This window comes from Lolium perenne, chromosome 6 (assembly GCF_019359855.2).
Source record: "Lolium perenne isolate Kyuss_39 chromosome 6, Kyuss_2.0, whole genome shotgun sequence".
Taxonomy (NCBI): Eukaryota; Viridiplantae; Streptophyta; class Magnoliopsida; order Poales; family Poaceae; genus Lolium; species Lolium perenne.
In genome coordinates, this window is record NC_067249.2 from 252,706,802 (window position 1) to 252,724,926 (window position 18,125).

At 45.6% G+C, this 18,125-nt stretch overlaps 2 protein-coding genes across 2 annotated transcripts; both read left to right on the forward strand.

Moving 5' to 3' along the window:
• Positions 1-350: 350 nt before the first annotated feature.
• On the forward strand, positions 351-14,141 carry LOC127309140 (uncharacterized). The gene is made up of 3 exons (XM_051340110.2): positions 351-412; positions 484-825; positions 13,999-14,141. The coding sequence occupies exons 2-3, from the start codon at positions 486-488 to the stop codon at positions 14,139-14,141; spliced, it is 483 nt and encodes a 160-aa protein (XP_051196070.2). The 5' UTR covers positions 351-412; positions 484-485.
• A 1,073-nt stretch (positions 14,142-15,214) lies between these two features.
• Positions 15,215-16,129, forward strand: LOC127309109 (protein FAR1-RELATED SEQUENCE 5-like). Its single transcript, XM_051340088.2, has one exon. The coding sequence runs from the start codon at positions 15,215-15,217 to the stop codon at positions 16,127-16,129; it is 915 nt and encodes a 304-aa protein (XP_051196048.2).
• Positions 16,130-18,125: the final 1,996 nt, after the last annotated feature.

Genomic DNA, 18,125 nt, shown 5'->3' on the forward strand with positions numbered 1-18,125 from the left:
GCGCCGGACAAAAAAAGCGTTCCAGCCGCGTCCCCCAAAGCCCATTTTTGTCCGGCGCGGCCCGATACGGTGTCCGGCGCCCCGAGCCCGTCCCCGTCCCACAGGGGACGCTCGGGGGACGCCGGACACAACGAAAAGCGAGGCGGGCTCCCACATGTCGGCGACTATTTGCATAAACCGTTGGTTCGCGCATGTTTTCTCGTCGCTCCTTCCTTCCCGCGCCTCCCACCCCACCGCCGCCGCTGGATTTCCCGGCCGTTTGGGCGTCTGATCTCTGCTGAGAGTCGGCACCGTTGTCGCGGCTCGGTCTCCCGCCGGTCGTGCCGCCGCCGCCGCGTCGTCAGCGCGTCCCAGAACGCGCCGTCAAATCCGCCCCACCTCCGCGCACAGAAGGTGCTCGACGACTTGCCAGGTAGGCGCTATTGGCCGCTGTTTGTTGCGTCGTCTGCCTCGGCGCAATTTTAACCATTGATTTTGCTTTAGCCATGGACAGCGACGATGAGATGGTTGCCCTGCTGCTGGAGGACGAGCAAGCGTTCGACGACGACCTGCGGGAGCATTTGCTGATCATCGCGTCCCTCCAGGACATGCTTGACGCTGAGGCGGAGAAGAGGAAGAGGCCACGCCGCGGAGGATCAAGGCCGGGAAGAAGGAAGTCGAAGCCCCGGCAAAGGATGGAGGGGCATGCCATGCTGCACAACGACTACTTCGCCGACGGGGCAACACATGCCGACAATTTTCGGCGCCGGTACAGGATGAGCAAGGGCCTGTTCATGAATATCCTCCACGGCGTTCGAGAGTTCGACCCCCTACTTCAAGCTCAAGGTCGACGCTGTAGGCGTTCTCGGGTTCTCGTCCATTCAGAAGTACACCGCCGCCATGAGGATGCTTGCATACGGAGCACCTGCCGATACACAGGACGACTACCTTCGCATGAGTGAGTCTACTGCCATTGAGTGCATGTACAAGTTTTGCCGAGCTGTGGTGGGAAAGTTTGGCAAATACTACTTGAGAGGGCCAACTGAGTAAGAGACTGCAAGGATCATGGCACAAAATGCTGCCAGAGGATTTCGTGGCACCTTGATGTAGCATCTAGCCCTATTTATTATATTTGATTACTTGTTTTATTGTTTGTTGTAATTTAATTTGAAAAAAATCCTCGCAAACATTTTTATTCATATGCTACATTTGATATAAATGGTTTATGTGTTAGAAAAATTATTTTTAATGTTTGGGGGCGGTGTTTGGGGGACGCGGCTGGGGAGCGACGTCCCCCAAACACGGCACGAACAAAACACGTCCCCCAAACGCTCGATCCGGCGCGGTTTGGGGGACGGTTTGGGGGACGCGACTGGAGATGCTCTTATTTTGTTGAAAAGGAGGATAACACAAAATTTTACTACGGAGAATTCAAGACCATTAATCTTCAATACAGTAAAGATAATACCCTCGCATTTCCGCGGGCCGCTGTGCTAGTTTTATCTAAAATTCACATTTAACCATGAATTATTATATATTTGTAAGACCGTAGTGTTAATATATTAAATTATATGGTATTGTGTTGGCATTGTCCTACTTGTGTTAAAAAAATGAAGGTGGACCTCCCTGCTTAAAAATAATAGATCTGCACTTAACATTACAACTTGATGGAAAACCTTGTTTTCTCTTTAGCCTCTTTTATTATTTCCACTGTAACAAATTAGTGGTTTCTTTAATGGAAATTTATTCGATAGATTTCGAGACTCGTGGTTGTATCTGGTGGTTGCTATATTAATATAGCGCAGCGAAAGCCTGACTCGAGGAGGATAATGGTACCATCCGGTGACGGAAAGTCTTACGTCGGACGTTAGAGCATCTCTAGCAGATCCCTCAAACCCCATATGCAGCTATTCAGGCCACCCCAAAGCATATATCCGGATTGAAAATTGCACGCGCAATCCAGAAACGACAAATCAAACTGCATAATTTAAACAAGCATTCACGCTAGATTTTGTTCGCTACATTGACATAGAGGAGATGAAACAGCGAAGCCTACTGCTCCACTTTCTAGATTAATGGCTCCGCCACCGCTGCTACCAAAATACAGCTCACTGGGGAGCTTCGTGCCGCAGCGGTGGATCTAGCAGGAGCTCAGTCGCTGTCGATCTTGATCTACCACGCGTCCTGCGCCGCCTGCTCGTGAAGCCGCTCGTCCTTCCCTTCAGTGTCGCGGCGTCTCTTCTCCTCCAGCAGCTTCGTCACTGTGCCCAGGGCCGTGTCCGGGACGAAGTCACTGGCCACCAGCGTGTGTGGGGGGGGGGGGGGGGGGGGCAAGCTCGAGCTTGGCGGCAAGGGTGGGGATGTCGTCGTCCTCCGCGTAGTCGCCGAGGTCGAACCGCGGCTCCGGGGCGGAGGCGCTCGAGCTGGCCCCCTCGGTGAAGGCGAGGTGACGTGACGCGCTGGAGCTCGACGCCTCCCTGCAGCTTGAGCGGCGCGGTGGTGGATCCCGCGACCTCGACGCCTCCAGGTAGCGGTAGTACTAAGACTCGCGCCGCGCGAAAGCGTGCGGCGGCTTCACCTCGTGGTGGAGGTAGCGGTATGAACCGCGGATGCGGGCGGCGTCGGAGGCCCGCCGTAGCTGCTCGAGCTCGTTGGTGGCGAGCTTGCGCACGGGGGCGGATCCAGTGCCGCCCACCCTCCATCCGCCGCATCCTCCTCGACCTCCGCCGGACACCATGGCGCTTGCGGGCATGGGGGAAACGGAGAGATTGCTCGCCGAAGATGAAACAACGGGGCAGATTGCTCGTCGGCGAGAGCGGAAGCGGCAAAGAGATGGATGGGATTTGACTCCCATCCGCGGCCGCAGACCAGGATATATAGCGGCCGATAACGGTTTTGGGCTGCAGCCTGGAAAAATTATCCGGGCCAGACGATCGATGCGGTGTCTGGCCTGTCCAAAAAAATGGCCGAAAAACCTCATGTAGGCACAATTTGCTATATAGAGACCGATATAGGAGATCTGCTAGAGATGCTCTTAAGCTCTGATGAAAAAATGTTTTTCAGAAACACCAACTGCGGGTAGCTCGGCGAGTCTTTTTATCCCTGAAGTTTTGGAAAAAATTCGCTTGAGCAACCTGTAGCTAGTTTTAATCTTGGGAGTGCCTTGGTCACAGTCGACTGAGAACTTGTTAAGTCTCAGTCGACGGCCTGAGCCGTCGATCCTGTATCGCATCTATCGTCCCTCTTTTCCCTTCCGTTTCCCTTTTTTGTCCCTATCTGTTCTGGCCCATATTTAATGCTGGGCTCCTGTGTCTTTATTGGGCTTCTTTAAATTCTGACAGAATTAATGTTGGGCTCGACAGCTGCACAGCCCAAACCCCTTCTGCAAGAAAGAAAAAGACACAGCAGATCAGATCGTACCATCGTCTCCATCTCCCCGTCCGAACCTTGGTGGCCATGGGGAGAAGAGATCGGAGTGAACCCTAGCAAAATTCACCAGAAAAGAACTCAAGTCGGAGAAGGATCTGAAGCAGTTAGCTCTACTCTGCACGACAGCATATCCATGGAGCATGGATCAGGATCTTACCATGGTATGAATCTTCTCAATTTGTGTTGAAAACCCTCTCCCAATTCTTATTCATCAGAAGATAGTGCTTCCAGTTGAGTTGTATACCTTGTTTAGCAACATGTCCCTCTTCCCAAAAAAGATGATTCCTGTGTAGAAAAAGGTGCTTCCAGTTCAGTTGAAGTTCATGATTATATTCAACATGAAAAAAATAACAGATTGTGACAATATTTGCAGGAAATGCTACAGCACTTGAAGAGGCAAGTATATATGCAACATATGGTTCATTACTCAAGGGCAAAACTCAGGTGATCAGTTTATGACATAAGACAGAACTTGCAGTTAGCTATAAACATTCAGTAATCAGTTCAGTTGACAAAAAGTAAAATGATCAAATAAAATGCAGATTCCATCTAACACACCTGTGCATGGGCAATCTTGGAATTTTGAACAATCACTACAAGAAAAGTTGCCATGGCCGACGAAGTTGAAGTCGCGCCGTGGTTGCTGGTGTACCATGGCCGACGATTTTGGGTCTGTCCGTTGTGCATGTCAAAACGTTTTTTTTTCTCGTTTTTGAGGCCACCTAGCCCGACGAAAACGGCCAAAACGTTGCGTATGGTGGCCCGGGACGTGGTGCATCTCGAATTCTTGGGTTCGCTGGCCGAGTCAACGCAAATCCGCACCGCCGAGGGATGTAGGGCCCAGATGGCAGCCTCTCTGGCATTTTTTTTTCTCGATCGCGCCATCTCGTTCAACGCTCTCCGATCGAGCCGTTTACGATGCAGGATCATGGGTCCCGCATGTCATCCTTTATGAACCAAAATTCTTTCTATTCTTGGATTTTTTGACCCCACGATTTACGGCTACTTCCTTTTTCTTTTGATCCCTTGCCGCCTTGGAAACGTTGACACCGCTGCTGCTAATTGGGACCCGCATGTCATCCTCTATGAGCAATCAACTTTCTTTTTTTGGAGTTTTTTTGGCACCTCAAATTTGGTCACTTGCCTTTTTCTTTCGATCCCCTGCCGCCTCTCAAACGGTGATACCGCTGCTGCTAAATGGGACCCGCATGTCATCCTCTATGTACTATAAAACTTTCTTTTCTTGGATTTTTTTGGCACCTCATATTTGGTCACTTACCTTTTTCTTTCGATCCCCTGCCGCCTCTCAAACGGTGAGACCGTTGCTGCTAAATGGGACCCGCATGTCATCCTCTATGTACTATAAAACATTCTTTTCTTGGATTTTTTTTGGAACCTCATATTTGGTCACTTGCCTTTTTCTTTCGATCCCGTGCAGCCTCTCAAACGGTGATACCGTCGTCGCTAAATGGGACCCGCATGTCATCCTCTATGTACAATCAAGTTTCTTTTCTTGAATTATTTTTGGCTCCTGATATTTGGTCACTTGCATTTTTCTTTCGATCTCATACCACGTTGAGGACCCTGCAGGCTCATGGGACCCGCATGTCATCCTCTATGTACTATAAAACTTTCTTTTCTTGGATTTTTTTGGCACCTCATATTTGGTCACTTGCCTTTTTCTTTCGATCCCCTGCCGCTTCTCCGATGGTGATACCGTCTTGCTAAATGGGACCCGCATGTCATCCTCTATGTACACTCAAGTTTCTTTTCTTGAATTATTTTTGGCTCCCGATATTTGGTCACTTGCATTTTCTTTCGATCTCATGCCACGTTGAGGACCACCGTAGGCTCATGGGACCCGCATGTCATCCTCTATGTACTATAAAACTTTCTTTTCTTGGATTCTTTTTGGCACCTCATATTTGGTCACTTGCCTTTTTCTTTCGATCCCGCCGCTTCTCAAACGGTGATACCGCTCGTTGCTAATTGGGACCCGCATGTCATCCTCTATGTACAATCAAGTTTCTTTTCTTGAATTATTTTTGGCTCCTGGTATTTGGTCACTTGCCTTTTTCTTTCGATCTCATGCCACGTTGAGGACCCTGCTGGCTCATGGGACCCGCATGTCATCCTCTATGTGCTATAAAAGTTTATTTTCTTGGGTTTTTTTTCACCCTCTGATTTTTGGCTATTTCCTTTTTCTTTTGATCCCCTGCCGCCTTGGAAACGTTGAGTAAGCTGCTGACTCATGGGACCCGCATGTCATCCTCTATGTACAATCAACTTTCTTTTTCTTTTGATCTCAAGCCGCATTTGAAACGTTGAGACCGCTGCTGCTAATTGGGACCCGCATGTCATCCTCTATGTACAATAAAGTTTTTTTCTTGGATTATCTTTGGCTCCATATATTTTGTCACTTGCCTTTTTCTTTCGATCTCATGCCGCCTTTGAAACGTTGAGTAAGCTGCTGGCTCATGGGTCCCGCATGTCATCCTCTATGAACAATAAAAGTTTCCTTTCTTGGAGTTACTTTTGACCCCTAATTTCTGGCTATTTGCCTTTTTCTTTTGATCTCCTGCCCCCTTTGAACGATGAGGACGCTGTTGGCAGGTCGGTCCCACATGTCATCCTCTGTGAACAATAAAAGTTTCCTTTGATGGATTTATTTTGAACCCCTAATTAATTTCAGGATATTTCCTTTTTTCCTTTGATCCCCTGCCGCCTTGGAATCGTTGAGGATGCTGCTGCCTCATGGGTCCCGCATGTCATCCTCTCAGAACGGTAAATGTTTCTTTTCTTGGATTTTGTTGACCAAACGATTTTTGGCTTATTTTTTCTTTCGATCTCCTGCAGCCTTTAAAACGTTCAGGGCGCTGCTGGCTCACGGGTCCCACATGTCAACCTCTATGAACAATAAATGCTGAGGATGCTGCTGCCTCATGGGTCCTGCATGTCATCCTCTCAGAACGAAAATGTTTCTTTTCTTGTATTTTTTACCAACAGATTTTTGGTTTATTTTTTCTTTCCATCCCTTGCCGCCTTTAAAACGTTGATGACGCTGCTGGCTCATGGGTCCCCGATGTCAGCCTCCCCGTACAAGAAACATGTGATATCTTGATTATTTTGCAGACAATAAACATTGTATTTCGCTCTGAGCTATTGCAAACGGATAAATTAAATCTTTATTTTTACATAAACAAACTTATATGTTGAATCTCCTTGTTTTGTGTTTTTTGCGAAGCATAGGACTTTCCTGTTTTTTTAGAAAAATCCGAACTTTCCTGTTTTGGAGTGGGCTGAAATTGTACGAGTCAAAAGGCCCAGCAGGATAGTTCGAAGGCCCAGATGTCCAGATGCAGCCCAATTGAAATCTTTCTTTTCTTGGATTTTTTTCACCTCCTGATTTCTGGCTACTTCATTTTTCTTTTGGTCCTGTGCCGCCTTGGAAATGTTGAGACCGCTGCTGCAAAATGGGACCCGCATGTCATCCTCTATGTACAATAAAATTTCTTTTCTTGGATTATTTTTGGCTATTTCCTTTTTTTCCCGTGAACTTGTCAAAATTCAAGTTTATCGGTGCAAATGGAAACTAGTCCAAAAAATTACATAGAGGTCCAAGAGAACTAGACAATAACTAATAGGACCTGCAACTTTACAAAAAGGACCCCAAAACATATAGAAGAAAATCAATCGAGTCCTTCTGGACCGCACATCAGATCTCTGCTCCGCATCCTTTCCAGCAACTCCGTCGCCGGGGACGCACCACTTGGGACGGTGTCGCCGGTAGTCGCCAGGACGAAGGAGAAGAAGGGCCTCAGCCAACGGCACATTGGCTCTGAGAAGGGCCGCTGAAAGGCCAAGATGTTCACGGGCAAGACGGATGACGCCGTCGTATGCCCCGAGCTTGTGAACGTTAGCAGCTTGACTTCCCCATTGGCCAGATCTGAAGCACTGACCAAAGCAAGCCTTACCGTTAGCGCCATCACCTTGATGGCACCAGATCGGGGTTTGGCCGGCAAGATCCGCCAGATTCACTGTAGGCCAGATCTGAAGCCGATGACGAGATCCCCGACTCCATTGCGCCATTCTGCTCATCGGAAACACTGGATCTAAGCTTACAACAACATGAACTCCCTCGGATCCAAATTAACTGACTGAACTTTGCTTATCTAAATTTGGATGTATCCACACATGTTTTTACTCGAGATACATACACGTCTAAGGAAAGTTGAATCAATTAATTTAGTTCGGAGGGTGTACGATATACAGAGAGAAGTCGGCCTCGTCTCCGGCCGGCGAGGCTGCCGGAGAGAAGGGGGAGAGGAGCCAGGGGAGTGGGAGAGCCTCGAGAGAGAAAGAGAAGAGGAAGAAATGAGAGCTCCCTGGGGAAGAACATTATTTTTGTCGTTCTGCTCGTAGCTTGAAACTGAAAATTTCGGCCGCGCGCCAAATCATCCCGCCGCATCCATTCGAAAATCCCGTGACCAGTTTTACCCTTTTAACCCTGGTCCGGAAGCTACAACCCACCGACCATGGAGGGCTCATTCGGTAACAATGAAATATCTTGCCTAGATCCCGAACCCTCCCCACAGGCCCACACCCACCCACCAACCATTCGCCCCATTAGCTCAAAAATACTCTCACACGCCAAAGCTCTGACTCTCTACAGTACTAGATCTGCTTCGCCGCCGGCATACTCCTCCACAGCGTAGCCTTGATCGTGTTGGCTGTCCACCCACCTGATCCGCTCCCCCGCCGCCCTCGCCACCGCCGGATCTGCTTCACCGCCGACCTCGCCACCGACGAATCTGCTTCACCACCGACCTCATCCACAGCGTAGCAATCAACGCCTTTCCTGTCGACGCACCGGATCCTCTCCAACGGAACCGTGTCTACTTCACCGCGCCCCTCCACGAAGCGATCTATTCCACCGACTACCTCGGCGCAATGGCTGTATCAACTTCACCGAATCCCTTGCCACCAACCAGATCTGCTTCACTAACGCCCGCTTCATCGAAACAGGTCGACTCATCGTCTCCCGCGTTCGCCGCCGCTGGAATGCAAGTTGCCGCCCCCGTCCACCCCGCCGCAGCTTGGTTAGTACGCTGGCCCGTTAGATCGCGGTGTTTCTTTAGCCATGTTTTGTGTAGTTATTTGCAGATCTCATATGCCATTAAATTTCTTGATGTGTTACTTCGCATGAAGTTCGTTTAAATATTGTACAGTACCAAAGCATTATCCGGTCGCTACCATCCTGTTCATTCTACTGACACCTGTGTGCATCCACATATTTATAGGGGACCCATTCATTTGCTGCCAACTATTTTTGTACTGCATGCTATTCCTTTTATAGTCATGCTATGGGCATTTCCAATCTGGTTGTTCTTATACCACGTCATTAGCTCACCGCTAGCCGCTAGCTGTTTTCTCGTGTCTGCTATTATTTTACTGCTTTTATAATCATGCTATGTGCATTTCCAATCTGCTTGCTCTTATACCTCGTTTTTAGCTTATAGCTTATTTTTTCCATGAATGCTCCTGTCGCACAGCTTGTATAGTTATTGCTACGTGCATATCTAGTCTTTGTATTATCGTAGACTAACTTGTCAATGTTATTTTTCCTAGGGATTGATCATGCGAACCACTTATTAGAATATCCAACATTAACAGCGGGGACGCTAGGGAAGGTTGGAATCTGAGTTCTTGGTTGGTAACTTTGGCAGTTTACTTCCGTTATTATCTATAACCTATATGCATTGTTCCTTATGCAAGAGATAAACACTTGGAACCCTGCCATAGCAATGCCATCCATGCTTTACTATGTTTCTGCCTATTTGATATGCTTGTCTTGGAGCAACTGCAAAGGTGATTTGAACCTGACATTTGGTCATTCTTAATGCCAGTTTACTTTATGTGGAAAACCTTGGCATTACCCTACTCTAAATCTGAATGTCTGAAATTCGTATCTCATGCAAAGCAACATCTAGTTGGTTTTAATCTGATATCTGGTAAATATTGGCTTATTCATTTGGCAGCTCAAGTTTTTTGTTATTTGAAACCAGCTGACTTGGTCTTAAATGTGATATCTAAACACAGATTAAGGACAATGAAGCAGGAGGATTAGCATTTCACTTGATGGCTGAACCTAAAATGACAGGCATGTCGACCACGACTAGTGCACGCAAGAGAAGGACCTGCAGCGAGCCAGTATGTTCTGCTACATGCTGTTATCTGATCTCTACATTGCGTAATACATGTTTGAATAGTTAATTGTTGTAACTATTTTTGCAATATTACCAGAATGCAGTTTTAGTGAAGCAGTCATCATTAGAAGATAGTCGCTGATGCGTGCAATTAACACGTCCGTTGGGAACCCCAAGAGGAAGGTGTGATGCAGACAGTAGCAAGTTTTCCCTCAGAAAGAAACCAAGGTTTATCGAACCAGGAGGAGCCAAGAAGCACGTTGAAGGTTGATGGCGGCGAGATGTAGTGCGGCGCAACACCGTGGATTCCGGCGCCAACGTGGAACCTGCACAACACAACCAAAGTACTTTGCCCCAACGAAACAGTGAGGTTGTAAATCTCACCGGCTTGCTGTAACAAAGGATTAGATGTATAGTGTGGATGATGATTGTTTGCAGAAAACAGTAAAGAACAAATATTGCAGTAGATTGTATTCGATGTAAAGAATAGGACCGGGGTCCACAGTTCACTAGAGGTGTCTCTCCCATAAGATAAATAGCATGTTGGGTGAACAAATTACAGTCGGGCAATTGACAAATAGAGAGGACATGACAATGCACATACATGATATGATAAGTATAGTGAGATTTAATTGGGCATTACGACAAAGTACATAGACCGCTATCCAGCATGCATCTATGCCTAAAAAGTCCACTTTCAGGTTATCATCCGAACCCCTTCCAGTATTAAGTTGCAAACAACAGACAATTGCATTAAGTATGGTGCGTAATGTAATCAATAACTACATCCTCGGACATAGCATCAATGTTTTATCCCTAGTGGAAACAGCACATCCATAACCTTAGAACTTTCTGTCACTGTCCCAGATTTAATGGAGGCATGAACCCACTATCGAGCATAAATACTCCCTCTCGGAGTTAAGAGTAAAAACTTGGCCAGAGCCTCTACTAATAACGGAGAGCATGCAAGATCATAAACAACACATAGGTAATAGATTGATATTCAACATAACATAGTATTCTCTATCCATCGGATCCCGACAAACACAACATATAGCATTACAGATAGATGATCTTGATCATGTTAGGCAGCTCACAAGATCCAACAATGAAGCACATAAGGAGAAGACGACCATCTAGCTACTGCTATGGACCCATAGTCCAGGGGTGAACTACTCACTCATCACTCCGGAGACGACCATGGCGGTGAAGAGTCCTCCGGGAGATGATTCCCCTCTCCGGCAGGGTGCCGGAGGCGATCTCCTGAATCCCCCGAGATGGGATTGGCGGCGGCGGCGTCTCGATGGAGGTTTTCCGTATCGTGGCTCTCGCATCGGGGGTTTCGCGACGGAGGCTTTAAGTAGGCGGAAGGGTAGGTCAAGAGGCGACGCGAGGGGCCCACACAACAGGGCCGCGCGGCCAGGAGGTGGGCCGCGCCGCCCTGGCGTGTCGCCGCCTCGTCGCCTCACTTCGTTTCCCTTTCGGTCTTCTGGAAGCTTCGTGGCAAAATAGGACCCTGGGCGTTGATTTCGTCCAATTCCGAGAATATTTCCTTTGTAGGATTTCTGAAACCAAAAACAGCAGACAAAGAATCGGCTCTTCGGCATCTCGTTAATAGGTTAGTGCCGGAAAATGCATAAATATGACATAAAGTATGCATAAAACATGTAGATATCATCAATAATGTGGCATGGAACATAAGAAATTATCGATACGTCGGAGACGTATCAGTCGCCAAAGCGACCCTGTGCAACATTATGATGTAAGTCTGCTTAGTACAAGTTCCATACATTCTCTTATTTATGCAACTTGTTATTATCTTATATCTACATTGCATAATAAATGTTTGAATAGTTCACTGTTGTAACTATGTTTGCAATATTACTAGAATGCAGTTGTAATGAAGAAGTCCTTAGTAGAAGATAGAGCGCAAAAAAGGTTCCGGCGTGAGCCTATGCAACGATATAATGCAAGTCTGCGCTTAGTACTTGTGACTATCTCATATCGACAATGCTTAATACATGTTTGCATAGTTCATCGTTTAACTCTTTTTGCATTATTATCAGAATGCGATTACGATGAAGCAATCTTCATTAGAAGAGAGGCCCACAAAAAGTTCTGATCTTTGTTCTGATGCATCCTCTCATAGCCGTCAACCTAGACCATTCTTTTCATCAAACAGTGAACATCTCAAGGCTGTACTTTATAAAAGACATGGTATTGCTACTTTAAGGTCTGTAGCTGATATGTTGACCAAGAGTACACAAGATTCAATCAAGGCGATTGCCAAATGTCAACGTGTTATTGATGATGCTAATAGAAGTCCTCAATGATTCTATGTAATTTTTTTATTTGGGCACATTAATTGCCTTGTAATTTTCCTAGTTATTTTATTTGTGTATGTAATTGTGTGTATCATTGATATCAGATTTTAGGCTCATGAAATTTAATGCAAGTTGACTAGTCAAACAACCAGGGCCCTATAACAGATTGGGCCGGCCCATTAACAGGAAAGTGGGACCCACTTTCATTTTGGGCCGGCTCACTTACTTATCGGCGGCCCGTTAACAGGAAAGTGGGACCCACCTGTGCTTTTGGCCCGGCCCACTGTCTTGTTGGGCCGGCCCACTTGCTACATGATGGACCCCACATACTAAATGGGCTGGCCCTTTAAGAGGAAAGTGGGACCCACCTGCGTTTTTGGCCCGGCCCACTTGCTATATGGTGGACCCCACATACTAAATGGGCCGGCCCTTTAACTGGAAAGTGGGACCCACCTGTGCTTTTGGCCCGGTCCACTATCTTGTTGGGCCGGCCCACTTGCTATATGGTGGACCCCACATACTAAATGGGCCGACCCTTCAACTGGAAAGTGGGACCCACCTGTGTTTTTGGCCCGGCCCACTATCTTGTTGGGCGGCCCACTTGCAATATGGTGGACCCCACATACTAAATGGGCTGGCCCATTAACAGGAAAGTGGGACCCACCTGTGCTTTTGGCCCGGCCCACTGGCTTGTTGGGCCGGCCCATTTGATCTAATGTGGACCCCACGCACTAAATGGGCCAGCCCGATAGCAGGAAAGTGGGACCCACATGCTAATTGGGCTGGCCCAATAACTTCTTGGGCCGGCCCACTTGCTTTAAGGTGGACCCCACTTGGTAAATGGGCCGGCCCGATAACATGAAATGGGTCCCACATGTTTTGTGGGCCGGCCCTTTTGCCTGTTGACCGGTCAAACGAGTGCATTCGGCCCGGCCCACATGCTTAGTGAGCCGGCCCATTAATCTTTTGACCAGTCAACCTTAGAGGTTAGGCCCGGCCCACGTAACTAATGGACCAGCCCAGCTATATAGTTGACCGGTCAAACTAAGTCAGCTGGGCCGGCCCGCAAACTTAATGGGCCGGCCCGCTTAAGACGTGGCAGGCCTCGTGTGGGCCTACCATCTACCACGGGGTTTCAGCGGTTAACGCCGTTAACTGCCAGTTAACGACGTCTGCCACGTGTCAGTTTGCATGACGTCAGCAGTCAACGGGCTCCCGGAAACACCAACGGTCCGATTTTCCGTGGCGGAAGGGCGCCCAAGCGCGACGGACCGAAAAAATCGTCGTAGGACTTTGCCTGACGCAGTTTCGACAACAGAACCCATATCGTCGGGTTAGGCCCATAGGCGACGAAAAATACCCCTTAGCGGACGATTTTGAGACGTTGTCTATCAGAACTTTTCTTGTAGTGAATCATCAAGAAATTCAGAGCACCTTGTCTTTAGCAATCCGATGATATCATCTTCGTCTGGTTCACATGTAACAAGATAAGTCAACTCTTGTTGTTCTCATAAGTTCTGCAGCATTATAAGCATGTACTGCTGACTGAACAAAGTAGAAAATATTTTGATTTCAGTCACACTTGTACACTCTTGAATCTATTTTTCTGAATATCTTTCTTTATCAGTACTAGAAATTGAAAAATGCATTAACATTGCAACATGCTTTGGTTCTATTCAGGTCGACTTCTTTGAAGATCCACAACACATAGACTGTACACAGGTTTATGCAGTATATAGCAGAAAAAGTGAAAAGAAAACATGATTTCCATCTCACTTACAACATGCAGTAATGAAATAAACTTTCAGTTTATATGACCATAGTGAGTATTTAACTTATCTTGTTTTGCTGTAGTAGAAATTTTGAATGTCGATTGTTTTTTCCTTTCTATAGGTTCCTCCTCCATCTCGCTTACAGGTTCCTCTGCCTAGTCACATAAACATACAGCCTGCAAGCATAGACATGCAAGAAAATGCAGTGAGTATAGAACCTGGATTTTAAATAAATGAAAATAGTAAAGCTATGAATGCATATATCTGATTGTAATCTGAAAAATGCAGCTGAACCTATCACAAGGCAGTGGCATGACATACTCTCAAATGATGCAGAACATGGAATTGAAGCAATTTTCTCAGGTTATTACAGAGCTCCTAAGAATTTATGTTTTGCCATTACTGGGAAAAATAATGCAAAACGTGATTGAACTAATATTTCATTTTTTCAGCAAGGTGAAGTCAGTTTCCTGGATTTGCTTACTGGACCAATGGGTAATGAGGTAATAAAATGTCTAACAATTTCGACAACACCTACAGATATGCTTCAAGTTTAAAGCACATATTTCTCTAATTGTCCTTCATTGTGAATTTCCAGAACCAGATGTTCATGATAACTGGCAGAAGCGAATATGTTCATAACAGTGATGAAGATTATGCTCATGGAGGTAATGCCTACAGTTTGAATGACACATACTTGAGAAATGGACAACCAGATGGGTATTCAGCTGATCAAGAAGATAGTGCATACAAATACAATGATACATGGGTTAATCCCCCGCAGTCAGGACAGAATTCGGACAACAGTGATGGTGGGGAACAAGAATGCTCTCAGCCTGACATTCCTGATAATCGAGAGGAACCAAATGTTGCTAGCATAGTTGATTTAGAAGGAGAAGAAACTGATGCTGAAGTAAGGTCAGTGGGAGAAGATGTTTCACAAGAATTGTCTCAGGAAGATATCGAAATATTTCTTGAGAATGAAAGTCTAAAGGCCGCTCAAACATGCAGTCAGGAAGTGCGTAGCCACCATGTACCACATATTGATCAGGTTTTTGATACACATGAGGCTGGTTTTGAGTTCTACAACACTTACTCAGATATAATTGGGTTTTCAGCTAAAATAGCAGGAAACTACCATTGCAGAAAGAATAATAAAGCTACTAGGTACACTTTCAAATGCAACCGCTCTGGTAAAGTTCTGGATGAAGAAACTAAAGCAGAAAGGAAGAGGAAAAGAGATCTGAAGAGGCAAGAAACTAGAAGGAAGAAAATGCAAGAGAAAGGAGAGACATAACCTTTGAAACCTTCACCACCGCCAGGCGTTCCACCTAAAGATCAACCTAAAAAGAGAAAAAGAAACAATGTGGAAATTACAGGATGTCTGGCTAAAATGATTGTGACTCTCAAAGGAGATAAATGGATTATCACTAGTCTAAATATGGAACACAACCATGAGTTGAGCCCCCCCGAAGAATCTAGATTTTTGAGGTCACACAAACACATGACAAATGAAGAGAAGCTTTTCATAAGGACATTTAATTCAGTGAAGCTTCCACCTAGAAAGATCATGGCAATACTAACTTACTTGAGAGGTGGTTGTTCCAGAGCTGTTCCATACACCAAAAAATTTGTGAGCAACTTAAGAACTGCAATGAGGAAAGAAAGCATGCTCAATGACATGATGCAATCTCTTGAATATTTTAAGAAGAAGCAAGCTGATGATCCAAGGTTCTACTATGATTTTAAAGTGGACAAGAAAACAAATACAGTGAAGAACATTTTCTGGTGTGATGCTACATCTAGAAGAATGTATGAGCTATATGGTGACTGTATCAGTTTTGACACCACATTCAAGACCAATAGATACAACATGCCGTTTGCCCCTTTTGTTGGAGTAACGGGACATGGCGACAACTGCCTTTTCGGTTGTGCCATCCTTCAGAATGAAAGTGCAGAGACATTTGAGTGGTTATTCATAACTTTCTTGAAATGCATGGGAGGAAAGTCTCCAAAGACAATTATAACAGATCAAGATGCAGCTATGGCAAAAGCAATTCCTGCGGTTTTCATACACACTGTACACAGAAATTGCCTTTTCCATGTCGTAAAGAAAGCTGAAGAGAAGCATCCAAGAAGTTTTGGAAAAATACCTAATCTACACAATGAATTCAAAGACACTATTCATTTCTCATTGACAGTGGCAGAGTTTGAAGCATCATGGCAAGAAATGATACAGAAATATGAAGTCGGCAACCTTAAGTACTTGAAAACAATGTGGGAGAATAGGAAGAAGTTTGTACCTGTATTCTTCAAGAATGACTTCTTCCCGTTCATTCACAGTACAGCAAGGAGCGAAGGCACCAATGCTATTTTCAAAGATAATGTTGGATCAACATACAGTGTCGACTTTATTTGAGTATGATAAGATAGCAGAAAATATTGAACAAAATGAGATACATGAAGATTCCATCACGAGGACAACAACACCTACATATTGGTGTGGAAATGATATGGAAGTTGATGACCCACAAGTATAGGGGGTGTATCGTAGTATTTTCGATAAGTAAGAATGTCGATCCCAACGAGGAGCAGAAGGTGTTGACAAGCAGTTTCGATGAAGGATTCACTGTAAATGCTCACAGACAAGTATTCAGGGGGTTTTGATGTAACAGTTGAATAAAGTACGAGTAAGTAAAATGCGAGAGTAACAATTGCAGCGAGTGGCCCAATCCTTTTTAGCACAAAGGACAAGCCGGTTTGTTTACTTATAATGACCAAGCGTTCTCGAGGACACACGGGATTTTAGTCTAGTGCTTTCGCTACTTACGGCTAAATAATCTTCATTGTTATGATAAGTGTTGTGTGGGTGAACCTATGCTAATGTACCACCCTTCCTAGGACTAATACATACTTGTGATTATACCCCTTGCAAGCATCCGCAACTACAAGAAAGTAATTAAGATAAATCTAACCACAGCCTTAAACTCTGAGATCCTGCGAACCCTCCTGCATCGATATACCAACGGGGGTTTAGGTTTCTGTCACTCCGGCAACCCCGCAATTGGCAAACGAATACAAGATGCATTCCCCTAGGCCCATAAATGGTGAAGTGTCATGTAGTCGACGTTCACATGACACCACTAGAAGAATAACACCACAACTTAAATATCATATCATTGAATATTACTCAACCATAGTTCACTACTAACAGTTAGACTTCACCCATGTCCTCAAGAACTAAACGAACTACTCACGAGACATCATATGGAACATGATCAGAGGTGATATGATGATGAATAACAATCTGAACATAAACTTGGTTCAATGGTTTCACTCAATAGCATCAACAACAAGTAGAGATCGATACCGGGAGAGTTTCCCCTATCAAACAATCAAGATCAAACCCAAATTGCTACGGCGGTGACGGTGTCCAGCGGTGGAGACGGCGGTGATGATGGTGGAGATGATGATGATGGTGATGGAGATGATGTCCAGCTCGATGACGGTGACGATGGCGTCGATTTCCCCCTCCCGGAGGGAATTTCCCCGGCGGATTCCTGCCCGCCGGAGAGCTCTTTTCTCTCTGGTGTTCTCCGCCCCGCAGAGGCGGCTGTAACTCTTCGCGAGGTACCCTTTGTGGCTTAGGTTTTCGGGACGAAGGGTTTCGCGAAGAAAAGGAGGCGAAAGGGGCTGTGGGGCCCCCACACCACAAGGTGGCGCGGCCAGGCCATGGGCCGCGCCGCCTTATGGTCTGGGCCCACCTTGGGTCCAGCTGGCTCCTCCTTCTGGCTTCCTTCGTCATCTTGAAAAATAGGATTTTTGGTATAATTTCATTCCACAGTTGATCTTCCGAAATATTGCGTTCTGACGGTGCTTTTTCCAGCAGAATCCTGGCTCGGTGCTTGATCCTCCAATAATGATGAAACATGCAAAATAGATGAAATAACATAAGTATTGTGTCCCAATATGAAATATATCAATGAATAACAGCAAATTATGATATAAAATAGTGATGCAAATTGGACGTATCAGAAGTGCATGCTGGAAAGATATACAATAGGAAGATATTTTATAGGTTTCAGAAGCAGCTGAAATTTTCTTCCTATCTACATGTACAAGAGGTTGAGACAAACAAGAAATACGAAGTGTACAAATCTGGCCTGGCTGCTACAAGAGATTACAGGACAAGAAAATACCTAGTTATTGTTGATTTATCAAGTGAAGATTTCAGATGCATTTGTTCCAAGTTCAACAAGGATGGAATTTTATGCTCTCATGTTCTTAAAGTTCTTATCCATCTAAACTTCGTACAAATTCCAGAAAAATATTTTATTGCTAGATGGAAGCCAAGAGAGAAGAAAGATATAAGAGATTTGAGGTACAATGTACCTTTGGAGATGACAGGAGATTGC